This window comes from Ascaphus truei, unplaced genomic scaffold (assembly GCF_040206685.1).
Source record: "Ascaphus truei isolate aAscTru1 unplaced genomic scaffold, aAscTru1.hap1 HAP1_SCAFFOLD_564, whole genome shotgun sequence".
Classification (NCBI taxonomy): Eukaryota; Metazoa; Chordata; class Amphibia; order Anura; family Ascaphidae; genus Ascaphus; species Ascaphus truei.
This window is the reverse complement of record NW_027456896.1, coordinates 147,234-172,500: the sequence shown is the minus strand read 5'-3', so window position 1 is coordinate 172,500 and position 25,267 is coordinate 147,234. Positions and strand designations below refer to the sequence as shown.

General features: G+C 49.2%; 1 protein-coding gene and 1 long non-coding RNA gene across 3 annotated transcripts in view; both read left to right on the top strand.

The window, feature by feature from the left end:
• The window catches only part of LOC142485353 (uncharacterized), a 41,033-nt gene extending 36,015 nt beyond the window's left edge, over nucleotides 1-5,018 (top strand). For both annotated transcript variants that reach the window (XR_012798397.1, XR_012798396.1), the window contains exon 3: nucleotides 4,445-5,018. This is a non-coding gene — a long non-coding RNA (uncharacterized LOC142485353). The remainder of the gene's footprint in view (nucleotides 1-4,444) is intronic.
• A 102-nt stretch (nucleotides 5,019-5,120) lies between these two features.
• On the top strand, nucleotides 5,121-15,111 carry LOC142485356 (uncharacterized). The gene is made up of 5 exons (XM_075584389.1): nucleotides 5,121-5,561; nucleotides 6,547-6,615; nucleotides 10,489-10,542; nucleotides 12,483-12,536; nucleotides 13,679-15,111. The coding sequence occupies exons 1-5, from the start codon at nucleotides 5,547-5,549 to the stop codon at nucleotides 14,264-14,266; spliced, it is 780 nt and encodes a 259-aa protein (XP_075440504.1). The 5' UTR covers nucleotides 5,121-5,546; the 3' UTR covers nucleotides 14,267-15,111.
• The last annotated feature ends 10,156 nt before the right edge of the window (nucleotides 15,112-25,267 follow it).

Here is a 25,267-nt window from a genome sequence, read left to right as displayed (position 1 = left end):
CACAGGGAGAGGGTGACACAGGGAGAGGGTGACACAGGGAAAGGGAGGGTGACACAGGGAGTGGGAGGGTGACACAGGGAGAGGGAGGGTGACACAGGGAGAGAGTGGGTGACACAGGGAGAGGGTGGGTGACACAGGGAGAGGGAGGGTGACATGGAGAGGGAGGGTGACAGGGAGAGGGAGGGTGACAAGGAGAGGGAGGGTGACAGGGAGAGGGGAGGGTGACAGGGAGAGGGGGAGGGTGACAAAGGGAGAGGGAGGGTGACAGGGAGAGGGGGAGGGTGACACAGGGAGAGGGAGGGTGACACAGGGAGAAGGAGGGTGACACAGGGAGAGGGAGGGTGACACAGGGAGAGGGAGAGAGATGGAGAGGGTGACAGAGAGGGAGAGGGTGACAGAAAGAGGGAGAGGGTGACAGAGAGAGGGAGAGGGCAACACAGGGAGAGGGCGACACAGGGAGAGGGTGACACAGGGAGACGGAGAGGGTGGGTCACACAGGGAGAGGGTGACACGGAGAGGGAGGGTGACAGGGAGCGTGACAGGGTGACACAGGGAGAGGGAGAGGGTGACACAGGGAGAGGGAGAGGGTGACACAGGGAGAGGGTGAGAGGGAGAGGGTGACACAGGGAGAGGGTGACACAGGGAGAGGGAGAGGGTGACACAGGGAGAGGGAGAGGGTGACACAGGGAGAGGGAGGGTGACACAGGGAGAGGGAGGGGGTGACACAGGGAGAGGGAGAGGGTGACACAGGGAGAGGGTGACACAGGGAGAGGGTGACACAGGGAGAGGGTGACACAGGGATAGGGTGACACAGGGAGAGGGAGAGGGTGGGTGAAACAGGGAGAGGGTGGGTGAAACAGGGAGAGGGTGAGGGTGACACAGGGAGAGGAAGGGTGACACAGGGAGAGGGAGAGGGTGACACAGGGAGAGGGAGAGGGAGAGGGTAGGTGACACAGGGAGAGGGTGGGTGACACAGGGAGAGGGAGGGTGACACAGGGAGAGGGAGGGTGACACAGGGAGAGGGTGACACAGGGAAAGGGTGACACAGGGAGAGGGTGACACAAGGAGAGGGTGACACATGGAGAGGGTGACACAGGGAGAGGGAGGGTGACACAGGGAGAGGGAGAGGGTGACACAGGGAGAGGGAGAGAGAGAGGGGGTGACACACTCACAGACACACAGACACTCACTCTCACTCAGACAAACACACACACACACACACACACACACACACACACACACACACACACACACACACACACACAGTCTGTCACTCACACACACACACACACACACACACAAACACTCAGTGGCAGGAGGGGTCGCACATGGCAGCGGGGGCAGCACCGGGTGAGGGATTTCCCCTGCTTAGAGCAGGGAGTAGCTCCGGTTAGGGGATTTCCCCTGCTTAGAGCAGGGAGTAGCTCCGGTTAGGGGATTTCCCCTGCTAACAGCTGAGCTGGCCATCAGAGCAGGAGAAGAGCAGGGCTGATGGATTGCCCGATGGGAGGGGGGGGGGGGGCGGATGGCCCGATACGAGGGCGGGCGGATGGCCCGATACGAGGGGGGGCGGATGGCCCGATGGGAGGGGGGGGCAGATGGCCCGATGGGAGGGGGGGCGGATGGCCCGATGGGAGGGGGGGGCAGGTGGCCCGATGGGAGGGGGGGGCGGGTGGCCCGATGGGAGGGGGGGGGGAGGATGGCCCGATGGGTGGGAGGGGGGGAGGATGGCCCGATGGGTGGGAGGAGGGGGTGACAGATGGCCCGATGGGAGGGAGGGGGGGTGCGACAGATGGCCCGATGGGAGGGAGGGGGGGCGACAGATGGCCCTGCAGGGGCCTGAGGCAGACAGGCGTGGAAGGGCTGGCTGCCGGAAGGGGGAGGAGTGGAAGCGCTGAGGAGGGAGGCCACTGCTCAGAGAGCCGGAGGCGGAGTAATCTCCCCCAACAACATGAACCCGAATCCGGCTTATTTTTTTTTTCTCCAGCGCGAGCGCGGGAAAAGCAGCAGCGCGAGCGCGGGATATTTAAAAAACACATGTATGCTGCTTGGGCCAATATTTACTCGCCCGGGGGTTAAATCCACCCGCCACGGGCGAGTAAATGTATATAATTGTCGAACACTGTATATATATATATAAAATCAAAAAATAAATAGATGATACCGTTCTGTGGCTAACGAAATACTTTTATTTGTGCGAGCTTTCGAGATACACTGATCTCTTCTTCCGGCGATATTACAATAATGAAGCAAGCAAAAGGTATACTTAAAAACAGTATCTCTTGGAATGTTATCTGTGCTTGTCCCTCCCCCAGTGTGGATGTGTTTTATGGCTAGAGGTGTCAAAAGGTTCCTGAAAGCAAGTGATGTAAGAGTGTGTGTGTGAATATAAATGAATGGAGAGCCCACAGTATATACAGTGCTTTACAAAAGGTGTGTGTGGAGTGGGAGTGGATATAAATGGTGTGGGCAGGTGTGGAAATGTGAGAGATTGTTGAAGCTCGGCTAACACGGTACTGATACCTCTACATATACATATATATATATATATATATATATATATATATATATATACACATCTATATATACATATATATATATATACATATATATATATACATATATATATATATATATATATATATATATATATATATATATATATATATATATATATATACAGTGTTCGACAAACCTATACATTTGCTCGCCCCGGGCGAGTGGATTTAACCCCCGGGCGAGTAAATATTGGCCAAAGCAGCACACGTTTGGTACTAGGTGGCGAGTAGATTTTTTTGTGTGGCGAGTATATTTTTTGGTGATTTGTCAACCACTGTATATATATATATATATATATATATATATATATAAAGCAGAAAATAGCCGTGTTAGTCCAGTTGCGATAGTGCAGAATAAATGAGTTCTTCAGTATTAGGTGATACCTTTTTTATTGGACTAACAGTTTATGTCATAGGACAAGCTTTCGAGTTATCCTCTCTTCTTCAGGTCAAGCAATACTGATATACAAAGGTTTCAATGGCTAAAACAGTGTAGAGAGAGGGGGGAAAAAACCAGCAGATATTTACTGTAGATAATGTAGGGTGTTAAATGTGTTTGAAGCCAGGGAACGGTGTCAAAGAAAGGTGGGGAGGGGTAGGGATACAAGGGGGGAGAGAGAAAGTGTGAATAAGAATAGAGGCAAACAGGATAATTACAAGCAATTTTGATAGGGTGTGAGAAAACCCATGTCCACATTAAGTCCTTTGGTTTTGGTGTCAAAGAGTCTTATCATTCTGAGTTCAAATGTTTTCCGTTCTTGGGTGCTTTTAAACATTCCATTGAGGATTTTGATTTTTAGATCATTTATGGAATGATCTGGTTGTGAGAAGTGATGTCCCACAGGTGAGCAGTATCTTCCCTCTTCGTGATGGAGTATGGAGTGTCTGCATATTCATTCTTCCTTGTAGTTTTTGGCTGGTTTCCCCAATGTAGCAACCTTGGTCACATTTGTTGCATTGAATCATATACACTACTGTATATTCCTGGATGTGCAGCTGTATGATCCTTTAACATTGAATGTTCTATGGTTGTGACTGGCTGTGGGATCTTGGCAAATATGTTTGCAGAGTTTGCAGCGTTTGTTGCTGCACGGCTTTGTGCCATTATCCATGTCTTTAAAATCGTTGTGAAGTTTTCTGCTGACTAATTTCTGATTGAGGTTTGGTGGTTGCCGGAACGCAAGAATGGGAGGTTTGGGAAAGATTTCTTTTAATGTTGCATCCTCTGTCAGCATGAGTTGCACATCTTTGATTATTTTTCGTATGCCCTCTAGGGTAGGGTTGTATGTAGTCACTAGTGGTATGCGTGTGGTAGGTTCTTTCTGTCTCTATTGTAGCAGGTGTTCTCGTGGGGCTTTTATTGCAGATGTAATAGTTTTGGCAATGGTCTTTGGTTTGTATCCCTTCTGTCTGAACGATTAGGTCAGGGTTGTGAGATGCCTGTTTCTGTCTTCAGTGTCAGAGCATATGTGGTGGTATCTTATAGCCTGGCTGTGTATGATACCTTCTTTTGTATGAGTGGGATGGAAGCTGGAGTTGTGGAGGTAACTGCATCTGTCAGTTGGTTTCTTGTATACAGATGTGTGTAGTTTGCCATCTTTCAGTGTTACTGTAGTATATATATATATATTGTATAGCGCACACACACCCACACACACAACGTTTTATTCAACTTTTTAATTGATTATTTGTAGAGAAAATGAACAATGTCGCTATTTTTCAAAATGTAACATCTCTACTAGTGTAAAATGATACTTCATATAAAGCAGGTTATGGGACACAGTATTATCACAAGCTGCTAACATCTGACAGGGCTCAGAGTCTGCATGACATACAGAACATTCTCATTCTAAATTTCAAAAAATATTGTGTTGATTTCTGACCAGATTTCCGTGGTTACAGCTGAACCGCTCTGTGCCTGGGTTCTACTGCATGTCATCACTTTCTGCCACAACCAGCTGACGGTGGATCTGTAAGGAGTTCAACGCTCATTGGCATCAAATCTGTGGCTTGGTTAACGTATTACAGTATTTCTCCAGCTTTTTCTTGTATTGTTTTTAAATAGATTATTTTTGTTTAGTTTATTAGATTATATTGCTTAGTACAATAATTATATTAATTAGTTTAATAGATATTTAGTATAATAGATTATATTTCTTAGTTTAATAGATATTTCTTCGTAAAGTAGATTATATTAACTAGTATTTAAGTCTCCACTTAAGTCCCTCCACTCCCCCGCTCCACTCCCACCTCCACCCTCCCCTGTCCCTCCTCCATTCCCCACCCTCCACTCCTCCCCTACCCCCTCCACTCCTCCCCTTCCTCTCCCCCCCTCCACTCCCACCCTCCACTCCCTCCCTCCACCCTCCACTCCCCCCCTCCACCCTCCTCTCCCCCCCTCCACCCTCCACTTTACCCCCCTCCACCCTCCACTTTACCACCCTCCGCCATCCACTCCCACCCTCCACTCCCCCCCTCCACCCTCCCCTCCACCCTCCTCTCCCCCCCCTCCACTTCACCCCCCTCCACCCTCCACTCCCCCCCTCCACTCCTCCACCCTCCACTCCCCCCCCTCCACTCCCCCCCTCCACTCCACCACTTCCCCCACTCCACTCCACCCCTTCCCCCCCTCCACTTCCCCTAATCCCCTTCCCGCCTCCCCCCCTCCCGCCTCTGCTTTTCACCCGGCCGCCTCTGCCTCACAGCTGCCGCACGCACTCAACACACACCTGTCCTCACTCACACACCCGCCACACACCTGCTGCCTCCCGCCCATACACACCAACATCACTGACCCGCCACCTCACACCCTCCACTCCACTATTTAAGTCTCCCCCTCAGAGCCCCATTTCACATCTTTTTGGAGTCGCTTATTTTTTAGATCCCTCGGACCCAAACCGCCCGTGAGTGATTTCTAAAAGGGGTCAGCTAAGAAAGTTCGGATCAAGAGGAGCCGCACAGTTTAAAGCCAGAACATTTCTAAGGGAGATGGAGACACCTGAGGTAAGATCTGATTAAAGGACAACCTTTGGGGAAGGAAAGGGTGACGGGGGAGTGTAAAAGGGGGGTGAGAGAGCAAGGTGGTGTGTGAGATTGGGGCAGCGCAAGAGAACGCAAAAATGATGGGGATTTGCTGCACACCAAAAAAAAACAATAAGTAGTGATACCTTTACCGGTGCCCCTTAGTCTCAGGGAAGACCTGCATTTTGTCCAATGTATACAATATGATTGATGGAAAAGGGCACACGGATTTGAATCAAAAAAGATCATTTATTGTGCCACAGACTACAATGTTTCGGCTGCTGGCCTTTCTTTACTGGCTTTAGTGTGTTTATCCACTTTACCTGGGAAAGACCACAGGCCGAAATGTTGTTGTCTAGGGTTGGTCCAGGTTGGGGGAGGGGGGATGTCTCGCAAGGTCGCTGACCCTTGGGTGAGGGTCCCCGGTGGAAACTAGTCCTGGGCCCCGGGAAAGCTGTCTGTGGCCCTGGTCATACTAGCTGAGTAACATGTAGAAAGGACACGTATGTTCAGAATGAGTTAGCATGGTATTTTGAGAGGCATCATAGCAGGTAATACTGAGCACTGCAAGGTCAGTCAGTATGAGGAAGGGTCCGATGGAGGAGTTGGAGGGTCCCAGAATATCTCTTAAAGCAGGGGTGCTCAAATCGAGGGGCGCAACATTTTCTTGTGGAGGAGGGGCTTGGCGCTTACAGAGGCCCCTCGCTATTCCCCACAGCATTTAAATTAAATGCCGGTGATCGCGCGTAAGGCCTCTGTAAGTTCCCTTTCCTTGTCTCCAGCGGCTTCTGGCGACAGCAACATGGCGTCAAATGACACTGTGAGGTCACATGATGTGGCGTTGCCATAGCAAAGTGATATCACATATATACGTCAGAACGCCGGAGACAAGGTAAGGAGGAGGGGGGGGGGGGAGCAGGGGAAAAAGGTTGCGCAACCCTGTCTTAAAGCATTGTCCTGCATACAGATCGAAGAATTGATATGCCAAGAGGAGCCGAAAATAACACCGAAAAGAATACCGTTTCGGGTGAAGAAGGTGAGTGATGAAATAGCCGTCACTGTGTAACTCTTCCAGTTACCTGCAACTTCATGCAGAGAAATAGCAACGCTTGTTTTTAACGTGTTAAGCGCCAAGGGGGAATTCACCTGCTGAGAGGTTAAGGGAGTTACTAACCCAAACTCAGCGACCTTTCTGTGTCTCTGTGATAACTCCCCCAGGACATGCCTGAAAACCAGAGGTAACTCAATGAATTTTTTCCTGGGGAAACATTTGATAAAATAGAAACATGACCTCGGAGACCGTGAGACCACCCCCCTCCCCCCCTCCCCCCCCTCTTCCCTTCTACACTTGGCGTCCCAAACCCCACCATAACCAATACATAAATAACCACAAACACGAGGTCTGGCGATGCGAGGCCGCGGCTTTCTATTAAAACTTCAATTAACCTAATAAGTGCCAACCCCCTGCCGGAGTGCTCGCTCATTGGGTAAAGGCCAAAGGTACCTGATCCAATGGCCGTAACTCCCCCTACCCAGCCGTCTGGCGAGAAGGGGCCCCAGGAACGCACACGTGTAAATAAGCCGCGCCCACTCGCCACTCCCACCACCTTTTATTTTATTTCTGTTATTCATTTTCATTGTTTATTTATTCTTTTTTTTATTTTAAACATGTACAACCAACATATTTACCAATATTCACAATAAAGGGCAGAGTGGGCGGGACTCTCATGGCAGGGCGTAGGCTGACCCCACGCCTCTGTCTAATTCTAACCTCCCTGGCCCTTCCCCCGGCCGTGTCACCCTCACTGCCAGGGGAGGGGGGAGGGAGAGGCCAGTGGGGACGTAGTCCACACTCACAGGTAAGGGAGAGCCTAGTCCCTCTGGTCATAGCGCCCGGTCACCGAGGGCTCAATGCTACTTTTCTGGGTTATTTTGAAGCGAGTTACACTGGGGAATATTTAGTGGTCACCCAGACACAGAGAGAACATTTAGGGGTCTCACCAGACACAGAGAGAACATTTAGTGGTCACCAAGACACAGAGAGAACATTTAGGGGTCTCAGCAGACACAGAGAGAACATTTAGGGGTCTCCCCAGACACAGAGAGAACATTTAGGGGTCTCCCCAGACCCAGAGAGAACATTTCTGGGTCTCCCCAGACACAGAGTGAACATTTAGGGGTCTCCCCAGGCACAGAGAGAACATTTAGGGGTCTCTCCAGATACAGAGAGAACATTTAGGGGTCTCTCCAGATACAGAGAGAACATTTAGGGGTCTCTCCAGTTACAGAGAGAATATTTAGGGGTCTCTCCAGACACAGAGAGAACATTTAGGGGTCTCCCTAGACACAGAGAGAATATTTAGGGGTCTCTCCAGACACAGAGAGACCATTTAGGGGTCTCTCCAGATAAAGAGAGAACATTTAGGGGTCTCTCCAGATACAGAGAGAATATTTAGGGGTCTCTCCAGACACAGAGAGAACATTTAGGGGTCTCCCTAGACACAGAGAGAACATTTATTGGTCTCTCCAGACACAGAGAACCCCACACACTTAGATCCCAAAACCTCAGCCTTTCCCAAACTACAGGCGGAGGGGTCAAGATTCCAGGTGTTTAAATAAAACGTTGTTACCCGGAGTGTGTCTGGCTTTTATTGGAACTTGTCCTGATTCTGTCACCGTTACAGGTTATCTATCTGATCATTTCTCTGTGAGTATCCGACTGTCTCTTTTCTTATTAACCCTGCGTATGTCTGTCACTTGTTATACTAGATCTGTCACTTTTCTTGTTCCTTTTGAGTGTATCTTGTGTCTCTTCATGTCTCGCTGTATCTCTATGGGGGCTTTGCACTAAGCTCAATGGGTTTGCGTTCTGGTTTAATGGTTTAATTAATTCATTGTTGATGTTATTACTGCTTGTATTCATTGGATTAGCTGGCTACTGTTTTTATTTACTTTATTTAGGTATGCTAATGTAGTATTTAATAATGGGCAAATAATCTATTATCCATATCTGTTCTGGTAAGTGCGTCTGCAGGGGCCAAGCTTTATGTATCATGTGTTTAGAATAAGTACAATAAGTTTGCGTTGCTTAGTGAATCCCGCAGAAGGGCAGGATTCAGCGCAAACAGCTCATCGTACGAGCAAAGTTGGACTTTTTTCCAGGAAAAAGTAAGTTTTAGAGCGCAAAGGGCCTGTTTGCGCGGCTTAGTGAATAGCGCTCGGAGTAACGTTACGTTCTAAGAGCACTTTTGCTCTTAAAATGACTTATCACTATTTATCACTGCTTATTGCATAGCCCCCTAAGTGTTTGCTAAGACTCTCACTGCTACAGTGCTAGCGTCCTAAAAAAGGTGTATGTGTGTGTGTGTGTGTGTGTGTGTGTGTGTGTGTGTGTGTGTGTGTGTGTGTGTGTGTGTGTGTGTGTGTGTGTGTGTGTGTGTGTGTGTGTGTGTGTGTGTGTGTGTGTGTGTGTGTGTAGGGGTGTGTGTGATAGAGCAAGAGAGCGAGAGAGCGAGAGAGAGAGATAGCGGCACAGAGTTTCGTTCCTATATATATATATTCACACCTACAGTATACACACACACATGTTCCTGCTCCTAAAAAACTGCAGGAACGGAGTACCAACAGGTTCCAGCTCCTAAAATACAAACGCACAATCAGTTATATTCACACACACCCACTAAAATACACACAGATTGATACTCTTGTAGAAGCACAGACACACACTACTTTATATATATATATATATATATATATATATATATATATATATATATATATATACGCGCACACACAATCACACTTCTCATTATGCTTTACAAACATAGAAACTGTCAGACAGTAACATACACTCACTCAGATACACACATTAATGGTTATATACAGACATATGCTCCCTCTCATTCTCACTACACATGCACCCTCTCGGTGTACAAAAAAAACAATGCTTATAAAATAAACTCAATACATTTTTAAAAAAACAATGCGTATAAACAAACCCCAATGCATATAAACACACCCCAATGCATATAAACACACCCCAATGCATATAAACAAACCCCAATGCATATAAACACACCCCAATGCATATAAACAAACCCCAATGCATATAAACAAACCCCAATGCATATAAACAAACCCCAGTGCATATAAACAAACCCCAGTGCATATAAACACACCCCAGTGCAAATAAAAAAAAGAAACCAATGCATAGAAAAAATAGCCCAATGCATATTTAAAAGCCCCCAATACATATAACCCCCCCCCCCCATGCATATAAAAACAACACCCCCTCCCCCCCCCCCCCCCCCCCCAAATACTAAAAAAAAAACAGACTTACGTTGTGGATGGTTCGGCCTGGCCCGGTGTCTGCAGGGGCACCGGCCGGCCCTGCAAGTTCTGCAGGTCTTCTCTGTGGGCCCCGGCTCTCCCTGCAGCTGCAAGTCTCTCTGTCCCATGTGCTTTTAACACTGGCGCACACGAGAAACTGGGCCAAGCTTACTTCCGGCACGCTGACATCAGAGATGTGCGCCGGCATTGGAAGCTTGGCGTGGGACAGAAAGAAGAGGCCTGCAGCAGAGGGATATCCGGGACCCGGCCACGAGAGGACTGGCAGCCGGCCAGGCTAGAGGTTAGGCCCAGCTTGCAGCACCGGCCGGGCCCTCCCACAGACACCTGGACCGGGACACCTGTCCCGGCTATCCCCCCCTGTCGGGGAACGGGCCTTGCAGGAGTCTATTACTCCGAAGCGTTGCTAACATTGAGAAGCAACGTTGGGTTGTGAAAATTATTACTGTTTGAGTGCTGTGGACAATTGGCTTAACCGTCAAACCCCCCATACAGCACCAGGACATGTACTGTATAGGAGGGAGGAATACATGTGATCACATTACTATCCTCTGTATCACAGGCATGGAAGGAGGAGGACAGCGACGAGGAAGAAGCAAGAAACAGCGCTTCACAGGTAAATGGGAATGGCGGAGCTGTGAATCTGCCGCACACATTTTTCATGTTCCTTTTGAGTGTATCTTGTGTCCCTTCATGTCTCGCTGTATCTCTATGTGTTTGCTAAGACTCTCAGTGCTACAGTGCTAGAGTCCTAAAAAAGGTGTGTGTGTGTGTGTGTGTGTGTGTGTGTGTGTGTGTGTGTGTGTGTGTGTGTGTGTGTGTGTGTGTGTGTGTGTGTGTGTGTGTGTGTGTGTGTGTGTGTGTGTGTGTGTGTGTGTGTGTGTGTGTGTGTGTGTGTGTGTGTGTGTGATAGAGCAAGAGCGCGCGAGAGTGAGATACAAACGCACAATCAGTTATATTCACACATATACCCACTAAAATATACACCGATTGATACTCTTGTAGAAGCACAGACACACACTACAATATATATATATATATATATATATATATATATATATATATATATATATATATATTTTTTTTTTTTTTTTTTTTTTTTTTTTAAACGTTTTATGTTAGCAGTGCTTATGGGCAATCAGATTGGTCCGTTGGTCCGTCACTCAGCCTCGGGCCAATCTGATTGGTCCATTGGCACCCCCGCCCCCGAACACCTCTCATTGGCCTGCTGCCTTCGCTCACCACACCTACACCACTGCCACACTCTCCCAAGATTCACTGAGCTTTGGGAGCCATTTTGACGCCTCACTGCCTGCTGTCACATCAGAAAATAAAATAACCCCACTGCTCATCCCCTGCCGAATACTCAGGTACAGTGTCTTCTTAGAAACAAACTATATGCCATTTTATGCTTTTGCACCCCACCCTCACGCAACACTCACCCCCGGCACCCAACACCGCACGGTAGCACGCCTCTTCGGACACCTCTGTTCACCGCCTCACCACCACCTCAACCCAATTTGTATGCCGCTCGGGACCACACACCGTACTCTCTAACGTGGCCAAACACCTCACGATCAGCGCGTCTTCACTCCCTCCCTCACCACTTGCGAACACGCACACCATCTCTGGACCGTACACACTCCTCTGTCCCACATCCCCAATGCTACGCCGGCACCCTCTGTGTCCCCCACACCTTACTGTGGATCCTGGAACATCTCACGTTCAACGTGCCTGCCACCCCACAACCTCTGATACTCACACGACGCACGCCCTCTCGGTACCGCACGCACTTCTCTGTAGTCTGCCAGCACCCCTCACGTTCACCGCTTACCCACACCTCCGCTCACCTCAGCAATGCCATTCCACCACCCTCTATGGCCCGCACACCCTAATGTCGACCCAGCTCACCTTCACCGCGCCTCCCACACACCAACCTCTGTTACTCACACGACGCACGCCCTCTTGGAACTGCAGACACACTCGGTCATCTACCCTGCCACCACACACGCATCACCACCCCTCCCCGTCAACCCTACCGCGGACACACCTCCCGTTCACCGCCTCACCCCGCCTCCCCTTCAACATCCCTTCCGTTCACCGCCTCACCCCCCCTCCCGTTCACCGCCTCACCCCCCCTCCCGTTCACCGCCTCACCCCCCCTCCCATTCACCGCCTCACCCCCCCTCCCGTTCACCGCTTCACCCCCCCTCCCGTTCGCCGCCTCAGCCCCCCTCCCGTTCACCGCCTCAACCCCCTCCCATTTGCCGCCTAACCCCCCCTCCCGTTCGCCGCCTCAACCCCCCTCCCGTTCGCCGCCCCTCCCGTTCGCTGCCCCTCCCGTTCACCTCCCCTCCCGTACACCTCAAGACATCACTTTGCCCGACGCAAGAGCACCAAACCCCTGAGCAGCACATCTTCAAAGCCCCCTCCTTCCCCCCTCCCCCCCTTTCTTCTGTGGACAATTGGCTTAACCGTCAAACCCCCCATACAGCACCAGGACATGTATAGGAGTGAGGAATACATGTGATCACATTACTATCCTCTGTATCACAGGCATGGGAGGAGGAGGACAGCGACGAGGAAGATGCTAGAAAAAGCACTTTAGAGGTAAATGGGAATGGCGGAGCTGTGAATCTGTCGCACACACTGTGCTATTAGCTGTTGTACAGGACACTATTTATTGAAAAGTCTGCAACACTTTACAGTGTAATAATACAGAACCTGCTGGAGATGTTTTAATGAAGGTTAGTGGGTCCCTGTTTCCTCGGGTCTCATGGGATGGGAGCGTTCCCCAAATCCGAGGTTTGTGCCCCTATTACATGGGGGGGTGGAGAAAACCATAGAAACAAAAATAAGGAAGGACAGAGATAAATAAAAGAGATAAGATTAAAGGTGGAGAGAGAGACTGACAGGAGAGAGAAAGGAAAGGCCGAGTAGGGAGACTTCTCATCCAAGGTGATGAAACAGCTGTGACACATGGACACCTTCTCTGAGAAACCTTCCACTACCCATGTGGCATTACACCTCCACCGTTGGGGGTCCTGCGTCTGGGGAGGGTGTGTGTAAAGGACCCTGGGGAGAGACATATAACGGAGTTCTGGGGAGGGGTGTATAATGGGTACTGGGCCTAGTGAGGTGGGTATTACGGGTACTGGGCCTGGGGAGGGGTGTATAACTGAGTACTGGGCCTAGTGAGGTGGGTATAACGGGTACTGGGCCTGGGTAGGGGTGTAGGGTATAACGGGTACTGGGCCTTGGGAGGGGTGTATAACTGGGTACTGGGCCTGGTGAGGTGGGTACAACGGTACTGGGCCTGGGGAGGGTGTGTGTAAAGGACCCTGGGGAGAGATATAACGGAGTTCTGGGGAGGGGTATATAATGGGTACTGGGCCTAGTGAGGTGGGTATTATGGGTACTGGGCCTGGGGAGGGGTGTATAACTGAGTACTGGGCCTGGTGAGGTGGGTATAACGGGTACTGGGCCTGGGTAGGGGTGTAGGGTATAACGGGTACTGGACCTTGGGAGGGGTGTATAACTGGGTACTGGGCCTGGTGAGGTGGGTACAACGGTACTGGGCCTGGGGAGGGGTGTATAACTGGGTACTGGGCCAGGGGAGGTGGGTATAACAGGTACTGGCCCTGTGGAGGGCGGTATAATTGGGTATTGGGGAGGGGGTATAAGTGGCACAGGAACTCTTGCGATACAGAGTATCACTGTCCCTGGTTACAAACACTTCATGTCTCCTGCAGGTCAGCGGACGCACAAAGGTGGTGCCCTTTGTCCTAGAGGACGATGATGCGGACGACGAGGCGGACGACGAGTCAGACGACGAGGCAGACGACGAGGCAGACAATGAGGCGGACAACGAGGCGGGCTACGAGGCGGGCTACAAGGCGGGCAACGAGGCGGGCTACGAGACGGGCTATGAGGCAGACAGTGAGGCGGACAGCGAGGCGGACAGCGAGGGGGACAGCGAGGCGGACAGCGAGGCAGACAGCGAGACGAACAGCGAGGCGGACAGCGAGGCGGACAGCGAGGCGGATAGCAAGGCGGACAGCGAGGCGGACAGCGAGGCGGACAGCGAGGCGGACAGCGAGGCGGACAGTGAGGTGGACAGCGAGACGGAAAGCGAGACGGACTTCAAGGCGGACGACAAGTGGGGTGACGAGGTGGACAACCACGAAGGGGAATACGAGAGGTGTGGAGGGATGTGTTGCTTCCCCTTTCACAGGCTGGGGAGAAGATCCCAGGGGCAGGTAGCAGAGGGGCCAGGGCGTAGAAACAGGGGTATTCTAGGGGCCCTGAGAAGTTGGTTTAACCGCAGGAGAGGCAGATAAGATCAGGAAGGCTGCGGGAGGGACAGGTACTAGAGGGAGATAGGGATATTGGGCATGAGAGGGTGAGAGAACTAGGAGCAGGGCCGGTGCACGGGTTTCATGCGCCCTAGGTGAAACTTAAAATTTGCGCCCCAGTTGTATAAAAATAATAATAAGATAAATAAAATAATAAAATAAACAGTGGCGTAGCTATCGGGGCTACGACCACAACCCAGCGCGACGCATAATAAAAATAAAAGGGCGCCAAAATACTGGATAAAAAAAAGAAAAATAATTTAAAAAAAACCCATAAATAAATAAAAAATAATAAGAGTAAAAAATTATAATTATTATTAATGCGCCCCTAAAACCTTTGCGCGCTAGGCGACCGCCTAATGGACGGCCGGCCCTGCGAGATATGCGGGAGGAAAGGGGGTGAATGGGATAGATATGCAGGGGAATGGGGGAGCAGGTGAGTTATACACAGGGGCACAAGGGCCCCATCACCCGCATCTCTATATACTGAGTGTGCCCCTGTGTATAATAACGCTGATCTGTGCTGCTCCATCTGATCTCACTGCGCAGTGATCCAGGGACCCTCCGATCGCCATTTAATGGGGTCAGGAAGGAATTTTTTTCCCCCATTGCACAGCAGGGGTTATGTTTCGCCTTCCTCTGGATCACAGCAACAAACTGCCCTTTGTGCATGAATTATCAGTGAGATCTTTATACACCCTGCATTGGTCTTCACCCCTTTGCTGCCGGTGGGGCCTGCAATGCATTGCTCTGCGTGTTACTATATCGCTCTGCAATGTGCTGCAGGCCCCTATCAGCAAAGAGATTAATTATTTCAATAAAATATTCTCTTTAATCCAACCTATGTGTAGTGTCTTTTCTATCCATTGTATCTATTGCTAACAGCTCAGTGATTCTTACCTAGGACGCTGCACTAGTGTCACGCTGCCAAGCCCGGGTGTGAAGGAGATTTATAGGGTCACATATACACTTCTGCCAAAACACACGTGCAAACAGGAAGCCCCTCTGATCTGTCATATCTTTTATTACACAAAACGGTATCTAAAAGGGTAAAAAGAACATACATGGGATTCTGCTACAAATATATCTCTAATTACAAACCAATTAGCAAATCATTCAGATTAGAGTCGAGCGAAAAGAAAGGGTTAAGTATCTCATGTACAGTATATGCAGTGCGGGCTGTTCTGCAGCATTACATGCAGGGGGCAATGTGTAGGGGATATAAGTAATGCTGATCTCAGAGCTGACCAGCTGACCTGCTCCACTGGCTGACCGGCTGACCTGCTCTACCGGCTGATCGGCTGACCTGCTCTACCGGCTGTCCGGCTGACCTGCTCTACTGGCTGACCTGTTCTACCGGCTGACCTGCTCTACCGGCTGACCGGCTGACCTGCTCTACTGGCTGACCGGCTTCCCTTTCAGCTAAATGACCTGAATTGTGGCCCATGTATCTCCCAAGGAAACGTGTTATTGGCATATTCTTGTTTGACTCGTTCTATACAGACATTTTCTATATATTTATTGTGGGATTTGATAACATCTGTAAGATCTCTCAGAATATCACGTTCTGTACGTTTGTGCTTGAAGATTTTTCCATTCTCAATTTACTTAATATTAGTTTTTGGCTTCAATTATTTATATCGAGTCCAAAATACCTTTATACAGAATGCTGTTCCCTTTAGCCCACAAATGCTGCTTCATTAAAGCCCACGGGTGGCACTTTATGCATTCTCAGACTTTTAGGCAACATCCCCAATTTCCAAAAGTGGGATAAAATCTGTGCATTTTTAAATGGTTAATTTTTACATTTATCCATTGTGACAAAATATCAATTTTCTCACTCAGACTACTAAATCCCTCCCCAAATATATCCGTTTCACATAAAAGTGTGTGCGCATCTCCTTCCGTCTAACTGGCACGTCGTCCTTACGGGCGCCACTCCTTGTAACTCCACGCTGCCCTCCAGTGGTAAAAGAAATAAGATATATTTACTATACTCGTCTGGCAGCTGCTCCCGTATAAGGTGGGTAACTCTGTATTAGGGGTCTTGGTTAGAGTATATTTTATACTTATGTCGGATAGATGAGGAGTTAATATTCCTAACGGGTTATTGTGAGAGGCCTTAGATCTTATCCTATATGCACGCAGCCCTCGCCTCTCTGACCTTGAACACATACTTCAATCTGATTTTTTGAGACTTGAAACTGAATTTCCCAAAACAAACTGAGTTTAAACACTGACAAGACTGTAACAATGGTATTTGGGACCAGAGCTAAATTGCTAAAGCTTCCAATGACAGAGCTTCAGATAAAAACCAACTCTAATACCATCCTAGCCCCTGTTACTTGTTTGAAATATCTGGGCATATAGTTCAACTCCCATTTAACATTTGGGTTGCACATTGATACCCTGACATCCAAATCCTATGCCAAACTTGGTATACTTTATAAGAACAAATCCTCCCTAAGGCCCTAATGCAGTAAGCAGCGAGTAAGCCCAGAGAAGCTGGCGATAAGAGCAAAAATTACCGGGTTTGTTGCCAAAAAAAAAAAAAAAATCGGCAGACGCGCGGTGATAAGCCACTTTTTGGCACTGATTGCCGGTTTTTCAAACACGCTCAATTCTATAAGCCCTGATCAGCTTATTGCGGCTGATCGCCACTTTAAAATTGCTGTTTCTTCTCCAAATTGTCCTGCCACAAAAGTTGGCAAGAAGGTGGGGTGAAGCAGCGATGAAAATAAAATGCATGTGTCCCGGAGATGAAATCCATTAATATCAGCACCAGAGACCCCCGGCATGAATCTGATGCATAAAAAATGCATTTACAGGCAACTTCATTACCGCCAAGGCAATGAAGGGGTTATACACCCGTGCCAGGCTTATTGAGGATAGCGGGGGTGGGTGAAGGTGGTATTTGGCCCTGGGTGGGTGTTTAGGCCTTGCGGGGGGGTTGCAGGATGACAACCTCTTCTTTATCTTAGCGGTTAATAACGCTAAGGTAATGAAGGGGTTAACCCCTCCCGCTACCCCCCACCCGGTAGGCCTAAACACCCTTCCTTGGGACCAATACCCCATTCACCCACCCCCACTACCCACAATAAACAAAAATACACATAACAGCCCCACTACCCACCTCCTAGGTCCCTAATAAACCATTACAATATTCATGAAACCATTATTTTTTTTACACACAGGATTAATACCGCAGTCCAGCAGGGGGCCCCGGTAGTCCAGATGGGTTTCCGCAGGTTCCACAGTTCACCCTGGGGGTGCCCACCAGTGTCTGGGGGACTTGGGTTATCCCCGCTAGGCTCTGTGGGCCTCCAGGTGGTCCCCGCGGGTGTCTCGGGGCCCTGGGGTGATTCCCACGGGTGTCTGGGGGGCCCTCGGGTGGCCCCGTGGGTGGCTGGGACCCCCACAGCTGTGGGGCCACTGGTTCTTCCCCGCAGCTGTCCCCCGTGGTTCCTCAGGTGGTCCCTGTGGGTGGCTGGGGGTCCTTGGGTTGTCCCGTGGGTCCCCGCTGGCCTGCTGTATCAATCCTGTATTTAAAAAAACAAAAGGTAAGGTATCAGGGTATAAAATAAACAGCGACAAATCTGAGGCCCTAAATCTTAGTCTTCCCGACCCCACAGTCAAACTCCTTAAGCTAAATTTCAACTACCGATGGTGCCCCTCATGCATTAAGTATCTGGGAATTAATGTGTCATATCTATTCTTATTAAATTTATATCATGTTTTGTGCCTTGATCCTTCATTTAATTAAAACAAAGAAAATATGAAACAGAGGCAGTTACAGGTGCAAACTCTCATATATTCCCTTTATAATAACGCGCAAAGCAGCTCCTCCCCTAACTGCTCCTTTTATGTGTCATATCTCCTCCTCAGCCCCTAACACTGCCCCAATAAATGTGTGCATGCTGGGAGGAGGTGCTAAGACTACAGCTCCCAGCATGCTTTGAGCCGAAGAGACCTGATTTCTGTCCCCACCCCACAATCCTTCTGTTCTAACATTGAGATGCCTGATAACCAGACTTGTATGTATGTAGGTCTTTATTTATATAGCGCCATTAATGTGCATAGCGCTTCACAGTAATAATACACGTGACAATCATATACCGTAAATAACAAATAATACAAATAGCAAATGATGGGAATAAGTGCTTCAGACAAAAAGTAATATTTCGGAAGAGGAGCTCCGAAGAGCTTACAATCTAATTGGTAGGAAGAATTTACAGAGACAGTAGGAGGGCATTCTGGTAAGTGCATCTGCAGGGGGCCAAGCTTTATGTATCATGTGTATAGTATTATCCACGGTGCTACTCACATGCTTCTTTAAGCAAGTGTGTCTTAAGGTGGGTCTTAAAGGTCATTCCAGAGGTGTGGGGCAGTGAGAAAGGTTTAAGGCGGGAGAGAGCTTTAGATAGAAAGGGGGACAATGCAAGAGTCGGGATGGTGCATAGCAAGAAAATAGGGCTGAGATGTAAGGAGGGGCAGAAGAATAAAGCTTTAAAAGTGAGGAGGAGAATTGAGTGGAGGGACGTGGTTTGGAGCCTGACAGGGATAGTCGGGTTTGTCTGAAGCTCCCTAAGATAAACATTGACTGAGTAATACTAGTCCAAATTCAGAAAAAATAATAATTATTATATGCCAAGAATCCCAGAAGCAGACTTGCTTGCAATCGCGGGCTATTCGTGCCCCCCTGCCGGACCACCCACGGGTCGGATGACCTAGGAGGCGAACACCACGGGAGCAGAATAAAAGTGAGTGGCGAAAAAGGCAGTGACATTGCGGGACCACCGAGCTCCCAGTACCTCCTAACACACTGGGCACCAATAAAGAAGATAAGAGCTAGCGGCTATAGGCGGAGCGGTCTACGGCTATCTGCGCCACCGGGGCTTTCAGACTTGCCTCCCATCCAAGGGCTGGACTGTAAACGGTATGTGCGGTGGTGGTGCGAGGCTCTGGTTCGGCTGTGTGGCATCTATAATGGCCGCCATTGCCCTGTGACAGAGAGGGAGCTGTGTGCCGGGCTTACCTTCAGCCCTGCCCACGCCCCCCTCTGCCTTCCTGCGCCGCCTTCCTGCGCCACCTTCCTGCGCCCCCGCTGTGAGGAGGGGGACAGAGCAGAGCAGCTGATTGACTGAGCTGTCTTGCTCTGTGCAATGGAGTAAAAGTGGCACACAATTCTAGAACAAAAAGAGCTCTAAGGGAGTTCCTGGAAAGCTCCAAGCTGCCAAGATTAGGCAGTTAGGATAGGGAGGTACTGGGAGCAAGCTTTACAATAGAAGAATTGTCACGGGTAGTCGACAAGCTGAAACCATCCAAGGCTCCGGGGCCGGATGGCTTCTCGAATCTCTATTATAAGAAGTTCTTTGAGCAATTGTCTCCTTCGGATGTTCAATGCGGTCCTGGCAGTGGCCCCATTTCCCAAGCAGATGCGCAAGGCGTAGGGTGACCATTGTCCTGGAACTAGATTCCATATTCCTCTGTCTCCCTTTGCAGCTTATGGGATTCATTTCTCCCTAGTTAGCTGCCTGTTATTTTCCCTGTCCCAGAAGCTTGCTGCATGTGTAAAAGACAACATTTTGATACACATGTTGTTTATATAGACATAGTCAGTGAGTTGCTATAGCAACCTCAGCCTTTCTTTCAGAATGGGCTAGTCTGCTCTCCCCCTCTGCCTTGCTCACAGATAGTCTGTCCCCAGACTATCCTGCTACCCAGATTCCCTCTCACTTCCTTTTACCTTCTACATTGGCTGAGTGAGTACCTTCTGTTATGCTCTCTACTGGCAAGGCCTCATCCTTTTCTCCTTTCCCCACTATCAAGCACACTCACCATAGAGACATTCTCCCACAACACCATCATCCACAAGTACCTTGGGGAATCTCTGCTTTCCCCAATAAAGTGAAGAAAAGACAAAGTACTTGTTGTGCTTGTAACAGGAACGAGTTGAAACTATCTGGGCTTTTCATACTAAACGTGACTGGTCTCAGAATAGTGAAAAGGAGGGCCGTGTGCCTTACAGACACATACAGGAGCTGCTACTCAAAGACTTTATGCTTACACAGAGCAGTCTCTGCAGACTGACAAGCAGCAGCCTTACTATCAACAATCAGCTTGCACTGCACACAGCCTGCAGCAGTACAGCTGTCAGCTTACACTGCACACAGCCAGCAACCAACTTTGCACACAAGGCAGCAGCTGTGCAGACAGACAGTTCATAGCACACAGAACTTTGTTTGCCTTTTTCTGTTTGAGTTCACCCTCTGCCCAGCTCTGTAGTGAGGAGCTACCATCTCACCTACCCCTGCGCACATCCCCCTGTTAGCGCCACCAAGGGCCACGCCATCGGACACCCGGCAGGACACGGGTCAGAGCCACCGGACACCTGTGAGTACAGCTACCCCTACACTGAATGCGGCAGGACACTGCTCTGCATCATCTGAGACAGTCACCCATCGCTGATGCAGGTAAAAGACCGCACGCCACACGCAGTGGCTAAAGGCCTACACACACCTAAAGCATGGCAGAACTCAGAGCCTCACCAGACATCACGCAGGAGAGTGACCACTCAGACACATAGACCGCTGCGCAACTGCAACAGGCACAGGCAGATGCAAGGCCTAAACGGACAGTCACACAGACACAAAAGGCCCGCGAAAAGTACGAAACTGACATTGACGCACACCGCGAAAAGTTAGAGAAAGCCTGGGAGGACACTGGTTGTGAAATATGTAACGTTGCAAGTACTAGCGATCAGGAGAGACAGATTAGGCAAGCGATAGCACAATTAAGGTCAAGTCACAAACGCTACCAAATGCTGTCACAAACATATCTCGCCTACCTGAAAGAATCAACACGGAAGAAAGCCTCAGCGAACGTGACCAGCAGGAGGGAACCGACCTGGAGTGCGACGGCTTCCTGCAGACCACCATCATGGATGCCCAAAGCGAGAGAAAAGAGCTTCTCCTGGAGACCGCATCGTAGCGCTCCAGCATATCCTGATTCTGCGCTCGACTATTTCCAATCCGAGTTCTTAAAACTCTGTGATACCCATGCTCCACTACGCAGAATAAGGGTACGGGGTGCCCACCTTCCATGGGTTACACCTGACCTTATAACACTCTACCAGTTCAGGGATGCCTTGTGAAAAAGCCACAAAATAACTAGCACTACCAAGGATCTCAATCACTACAGATGCCTGCGGAACGTGTGCACAAGGCAAAAAAGGCACGCAAAAGCACAATATTACTGTGACAATCTCCTCCAGAACACATCAAACCCAGCTAACTTCTGGAAGGTTATCAACAACATATTCCAGCCTTCTAACCACCAACAGCCAAGTAATATCACTAAGGGCGATATTACTCTGACAAACCCCACCGACATTGCAAATGCATTCAATGATTACTTTGTGGGGTGTGCTACTAACTTATTAGCAAAACGCAACCCAAACCATAAACCTGAATCTCATCCTGGGAGTACCCCTATAGCCCCACCCCCTCCCAACATTGCCCACAATTTTCAATTTGGCCCAGTATCCGAAGAGGAGATTACACAAGCGCTTCTCAAATTAAAACTAAGCAGCCAATGTGGACCTGACTTACTACAATCTAGGTTCCTAAGACTTGGAGCCCCAGCAGTTGCCAAACCAATTGCTTCCATATTCAACGCTATCCTGTCTGCTGGCCATATCCCTAAGACCTGGAAAGCTGTCAGAGTTGTCCCAGTCTTCAAAAGTGGGGACAAAAACACTGTCTCAAACTACAGACCAATCTCCCTTCTCCCAATCCTATCCAAAGTCATGGAAAAATGTGTCCACTCCCAATTAAGCGATTACTATAACAAGACAAATTTTCCTAGCCAATTCCAATCTGGCTTTCGCCCCAAACACTCCACCGTAACTACCCTGCTAAAAGTTTGCAATGAAATCCAGTGTGAAATGGAACGGGGTCAACTCACTGGTGCAGTATTCCTAGATTTTGCAAAGGCTATTGATACTGTTGATCATGCTATCCTGCTTAACAAACTCCAGAGCTCTGGAATAGGGAAACATGCTTTAAACTGGTTTCAGTCCTACCTATCAAGTAGATCCCAACATGTGTCCATCTCTGGCGCTAACCAACCCCCTGGCAATCACCTGTGGTGTCCCGCAAGGCTCTGTTCTGGGGCCCCTACTCTTCTCAGTGTTCATCAATGATCTTCCCACAGCTTGTCAGGAAGCCTCAATACACATGTATGCGATGACACAATCCTATATGCACACAGCCATAGCCTCTCTGACCTTCAATACATACTTGAGTCAGACTTTTTCAGACTCGAAAACTGGATTTCCCAAAACAAACTGTTTTTAAACACTGACAAGACTGTAACAATGGTGTTTGGAACCAAGACTAAATTTGTAAAGCTTCCAGTGACTGAGCTCCAGATTACAACCAACACTAACACCACCCGAACTCCTGTTACTAGTTTTAAATACCTGGGCATATGGTTTGACTACCACTTAACATTCGGGATGCACATTAATACCCTGACAACCAAGTCGTATGCCAAACTAGGGGTACTCTACAGGAACAAATCCTCCCGTTAGTCTCCTGGTCAGACAACGTATTGCACAGCAGATGCTAATGCCAATTATTGACTATGGAGACATACTGTAGTACTGTATATGGCTCGGCACCTCAAACCCACCTTAGCAAACTTGACACCCTCTACAACTCAATTTGTCGTTTTGTTCTCCAATGCAACTATAACACACATCACTGTGAAATGCTCAAAGAACTAGATTGGTCATCACTCGAGTCTAGGCGCAAAGTTCACCTTTCCTGTCTTGCCTTCAAATTCTTTATGGGCAAGCTACCCAGCTATCTGAACAAGCTCCTCACCCCTACCACATGCAGCACTTATCATCTGAGATCAGACTCCAATAGACTGTTCATGGTCCCAAGGCTCAACAAAGTATCCGGCCGCTCCTCCTTCTCTTACCGTGCACCCCAAAACTGGAACAATCTATCGGAGACTCTCACATCCACCACCAGTTTAAGTTCTTTCAAATCTAAGGCTGTCTCACATTTTAATGTGGTCTGTAATTGTTTCATACGCTCATAATATACATTATCTTTAACTGTGCACGCAATGTCTTGTATATAATGTATACCCTGCTCATTATGTAACTGTATTTGTAAACATGTATTATTTGTCTTAACTCTGTGCCCAGGACATACTTGAAAACGAGAGGTAACTCTCAATGTATTACTTCCTGGTAAAATATTTTATAAATAAATAAATAACATCCTGACACTCGTCAAGGTCAGCAAGATCAGTGCAATATCACGTGTCTAGCGCAAGCGTAAATGCCACCAAGCCACCGCAGAGGCCGCACGTGCCAGGGCCGCATATGCTCAGAAAGAGGCAGCCATGAAACTAGAAAGGGCCCGCATAGAAGAGGAGGAGCAGACAGCTGCTGCCACCGCCGCTGCAGCCACTGCCACCACTGCACGGAAAAAGACAGAGGTGGACGTCAACCTAGAGGCCCTAAATCAAGAAAGGGAAGCTGCTGCCGCCATAACCCAAGCCGAAGTCTTAGAAGCAGCCGCGCAACAGGATGGCGGGGAGCAACCGTACAGACGGATAGCCTCAGAGGATCCAGCCCAACGCACTGAAGACTACGTAAGGAGCCTCTTCAGTGTAAACACCAGCACACCATCTCAACACGACGGGAGCGATACCACAAACACCGAAGACTTGCTAGGTCCACGTGGAGATGATGCTGTTCCTTTAAGGGTACACGCTACCTGGGACAGTCACAGCCGCAACAGTGATCCACACGCCAGCGCGCACACGGATGCACTACAACAGGCTCGCAATCCAGGTACACCCACACGGGAAAACACAGCCCCTCACACTGACCAGCAGTCATCATGCGACCAAGCCAAGAAAGAGGCGACCGCATGGACCCTCCCAGCAACTACTTCAGAACGTGACCAACACGCCGATGCCTCAGGCCTGACAGACATGGCCAAGTACATGATCCGGTGTGACCTGGTGCAAACAGGACTTACCAACTTTGACGACTGTCCCGAGAACTACCGTATGTGGAAGTTCGCATTCAAGGATGCAATCAAGAGCCTAGGCGTCTCAGCTAGGGAAGAACTCAGACTGCTAGCCAAATGGCTGGGAAAAGAATCCATGGAACACGCGAAGAGACTCGGGGCAGCAAATGCGAACCACCCCCAAGTAGGTCTTGACCTAGTATGGGAAAGGCTAGAAGACTGCTACAGTAGCCCCGAAGCAGTCGAGGAGTCGCTCTTCAAAAGAGTCGACAGCTTTCCCAAGATCACAGCTAGAGACTACTCGAAGTTACGAGAACTCGGGGACCTGCTGCAAGAGCTGGAGTTTGCAAGAAAAGACCATTCCTTAACAGGTCACAACATCCTAGACTCAGCTCGTGGAGTGAGACCCATCTTGGAGAAGCTACCCTTCAACCTCCAAGAAAGGTGGATTTCACAAGGCTCCAAATACAAAAGGGAGAAGCACGTCGCCTACCCCCCATTTTCAGTCTTCTTAAGCTTCATTCGCGAAGCAGCAAGGACGAGAAATGATGAAGCATCTTAGGTGCGCAGACCACATCCAGTGCCAGCCACCCGAGGAATGAAAGGTTAGCAGCGAGATACAAGGATGCCAGAACACCCATCTCGGTCCACAGGACGGACGGGTCCCCTACGACCCACGCGAGTCCCGACCAGGCAGCCGTCAAGAACAAGAAACCAAGGGACCTTAACAAAGAATTTCCTATACACAAAAGGCCGCATCCGCTTAACAAGTGTATCGGATTCAGAATGAAGCCCATAGAGGAGCGAAAGAACTTACTCAGGGAATGGGGAGCTTGCTTCAAATTTGGTGCATCCACAGTTCATCTATTCAAGGACTGCAAAGGAGCTATGAAATGCACAGAGTGCAATAGCGACAGGCACATAGCCGCTT